This window comes from Habropoda laboriosa, unplaced genomic scaffold (genome assembly GCF_001263275.1).
Source record: "Habropoda laboriosa isolate 0110345459 unplaced genomic scaffold, ASM126327v1 scaffold102, whole genome shotgun sequence".
Lineage (NCBI taxonomy): Eukaryota > Metazoa > Arthropoda > Insecta > Hymenoptera > Apidae > Habropoda > Habropoda laboriosa.
In genome coordinates, this window is record NW_017100262.1 from 857,897 (window position 1) to 861,620 (window position 3,724).

At 27.2% G+C, this 3,724-nt stretch overlaps 2 protein-coding genes across 3 annotated transcripts in view; one reads left to right on the forward strand and one right to left on the reverse strand.

The window, feature by feature from the left end:
- The window catches only part of LOC108572936 (3'-5' ssDNA/RNA exonuclease TatD), a 1,463-nt gene extending 480 nt beyond the window's left edge, over positions 1 to 983 (forward strand). For both annotated transcript variants that reach the window (XM_017935278.1, XM_017935280.1), the window contains exon 2: positions 17 to 983. In XM_017935278.1, the coding sequence (XP_017790767.1) occupies positions 40 to 975 (936 nt within the window). In that variant the 5' untranslated portion in view covers positions 17 to 39 and the 3' untranslated portion in view covers positions 976 to 983. The remainder of the gene's footprint in view (positions 1 to 16) is intronic.
- A 616-nt stretch (positions 984 to 1,599) lies between these two features.
- Positions 1,600 to 3,718, reverse strand: LOC108572828. The gene is made up of 6 exons (XM_017935145.1): positions 3,671 to 3,718; positions 2,967 to 3,603; positions 2,822 to 2,890; positions 2,121 to 2,746; positions 1,904 to 2,006; positions 1,600 to 1,816 (listed from the first exon to the last, which is right to left on the reverse strand). The coding sequence occupies exons 1-6, from the start codon at positions 3,684 to 3,686 to the stop codon at positions 1,600 to 1,602; spliced, it is 1,668 nt and encodes a 555-aa protein (XP_017790634.1). The 5' UTR covers positions 3,687 to 3,718.
- Positions 3,719 to 3,724: the final 6 nt, after the last annotated feature.

Sequence of the window (3,724 nt, forward strand, 5' to 3'; positions counted from 1 at the left end):
TATTATTTTATTTCAGGTACTATAATTAAACATTGAGAAATGGCTGAAAATACTACTGCATCAAATGCAGAGGAAAAAGCTACTTCCTCAGCTATGACACAATGTTATGAAAATTATATTATAGTTGATGTTGGTGCCAATCTTACTAATAAAAAATATAGCAGAGATTTAGACAGTGTAATTCAGAGAGCAAAGGATGCTGGGGTACAAAAGATTATGGTAACAGGTGCAAGTATTCGTTCCAGTAAAGAAGCATTAAGATTAACTAGGATATATCCTGGAACTCTTTATTCTACTGCTGGTGTGCACCCTCACGATGCAAAATCATGGGAAAATCCTGATACTTTGCAAGAACTTGAAAGTATAGCTAATAATCCAGAATGTGTAGCAATAGGAGAATGTGGTTTAGATTATAGTCGTGACTTTTCTGATCCTGAAACACAACGTGCTGTATTTCACAAACAAGTAGAACTTGCATGTCAGTTAACTAAACCACTTGTAATACATGAAAGAGGTGCTCAAACAGATGTTCTGGAAATCTTGAATCATTACAGAAATTGTTTGCCACCAGTTTTAATCCATTCATTTATTGGAACTGCAAAAGAAGCACAAATTTATTTAGATCACGGTTTCTACTTAGGTATTACTGGATATTTATGTAAGGATAAATCTGATAGTGGCATAAGGCAACTATTGGAAAAAAGACTTGCACCTTTATACAAAATATTAGTAGAAACAGATGCTCCATTCATGTATCCGAATACTAGAGCCAGTAAACTACCTGTACATGTTAAAGATGCTCTTACTGAACGATCCATGACATTTCTTCATCGTTATTGTACTTTCCAACGTAATGAACCATGTGCCTTGCCAGCAATAGTGGAAATGGTAGCAGCATTTATGAAACTTACTCCAGAGGAAGTTGCCTTAGCTACTGCTTTCAATGCTTTAAAATTATTTGGTCTAAATCAGTGATGTTAATAATCATTATTTCTCATTAAAAAATGGTGCTATTTGGTGCTATTTAACGTTTTAACTATTCTGTTATCGATATATTGTCCCCTTTCATGTTTAAAAGCATTACTTGTGTGTTTATTGAAATGTCTTTCATGGTAACAATAACAACAATTTACATTAATATAGTTTTGACAACAATTGTAGGAGGAAAATGTTATAAACTTTATTTATACTTTAATAGATATTCCCTTCTATACGTATATGTTACTTATACATACATTATGTTTATGCAAAAATACTCATCAACATATTAAAATTAGCACTATGTACAATATTTTACTTATAATGAAAATTTTGTAGAAATATGTATTAAATACATAGAATCTGGAATCATACAATTTTATTGTTGATATTATAAATATTTTCATATAAATAAATTGTTACACAGATGAATAATTCGTTGTAAATATTTCTTCAAGTCATGGAATCCCAATTTCATTTATTACAAAAAGCCATAAAATGTATTAATATACTACATATTATTACATACTTAATATGAAGTTAAGTTATAAATAATTTATAACAACTACGTTAAATATGTTTAATATGTTTCATAAATTACAATTATTTGTTATGAATTGCTTAAATATTTGAAATATTATTACACTTTTGTTCTATAGCTTGTTGAAGATGTAGTACCTTTTCTTTATTAGATAAATTTTCCCACAAATATGGGTTTATAACAAACGGATAATATCCTGGCAATTGTTCTATTGCTTTCAATTGTACTTTCACCGTAGATAACATATTCTTTACATTGACAGAATATGCTCTTTTTGGAAAGATAAAAAAGAGAATTCTAAAAGAGAATAAACATATTTTATACTGTTTTAACAAAATAATTTAACAAAACAAACATTAAATTAATAGAATTAACATTCCTTACTTATTGCATTCTGGCAGTGAGGCTAACTCTTCAATAAATGTAATATTATCATAGTTGCTAATATCCATAAGAAAGCCATTTGGTTGTATAACAACAACACAATCTGTGAAATAATGAAAGTAAAAAATGTAATTTCAAAGTTTATCATTATAAATTCCTAATTGTGGTTACTCATAAGTTATGTAGTTCTTAATTAGTTTAAATACTTAGTTCTTACCAACAAATTGCCCCCATTTTGTTTGTAAACCACTTTTCACATATTTATCGCCTTCACAAGCTTCTTTTAACCTTTCCATTAAAGAAATATTATCCTTTTCATGTATTTTTTTATTTTCAATTTTATTTAATTTATTTTCATCTAGCATAACTTTATTATAACTAGGATAAAGAAGTTTAATACACCAATGTAATTTTAAAATATTTTGTATAGTTTCATTATCAATTATTGACATTTTATTGTAGAAAGTGAATATCCTTTCTAAAAATTCTGGACAATAACAATTCAAAGAAAGTAAATGAAAAGTAACAGGTATTATACTTTTTGTGGAACAATCTAGATTAATAATATGCTCTTTTAAAATTGTTTGCATATTTTCTCCAAGTTCATAATCAGCAATAACAAAAGCCTTAGTAATATAATATATGTCTTCTAATGTACAGTTTCTCATGTAATTTGTATCGTTACAACATGCTTGTATTAAATCATTTAAGAAAGGAGTATTGCTATAATACATCTTATTCAAGTACTTTAAAACAGTTATTCTCACATGAAAGGTAACATCACTCTTTGATACAGCAGAAACTAACACATTTATTAAACCTTCATCATAAAATGCCATTGTCCTGTAAAAAAGAAAATAAAAGAAAATAAAAAGTGTCAACTAAAAATGTCTTATGCCTATAATTTTAATTATTTACTGCTTACTCATTTGTATAGCTGCTAGAAATGTAATAAAGTATGGTTTCAATATCACCCAATCTAAGTCTCTGATAATTATTTTTTATTACATATGTTATAGAATTCATAAGTTTCTGAAAGTAATGTCTTTGTGGTTGAATATACAATGCAGAGATAATGTCTATTACGTTTTCTATTCGTAATATTCTTATATTCTTATTTAAAATACTCAAGATATATCTTCCTGTCTGTATATCACCAATAAAAGTAGAAAATTTAAGAGCTTTCATCAAATTAACACTTTCTGAATTAAGTTCAATTTGTGCTTGATTATTAAAAACATGAGGCAAAGCAATAAATAAAGAATTAGTCAGAGGACACTTGTTTAGATTATGCAATATGTAGTACACAACCATTATTTTTGCAACAGACAAATCATTCACAGAAGCACGTATTCTTTGAAGTAATGTTTGAATTAGTACAGTATCCTGTGGAATATTCCACTTTATTAAAATTCGTAAAGTCTGTATAATGTTATACATGGGTATAGATGTTACATTTGTACATATCACTTTGAACAAATGTGCAGCTTCTTCCGATTTTTTAAAATTTTCATAATGCAATTTTCCCTTTCTTCTAAACTCATTATTAACAATGTTAATAATTACAATAGCTTCCTCCCATTTCGTAGTAGTAAAATTTAGTCCAAAACCTTGAATGTTGTTCTTAATTCCATTCTCTTCTATCTTTGAAAACTTCAATCTTTTTTCAATTGTTTCATTTGTTTTACGAGTTAAAGTATCTACAAGATGTATAATATGAATAATATCATTGAAAACTGTTAAAAAAATAAAAAATTTAACAATTACCTTCAGAGAAATACATATGGTTTTGTATTATACTATAATTTGATAAAATTGAAC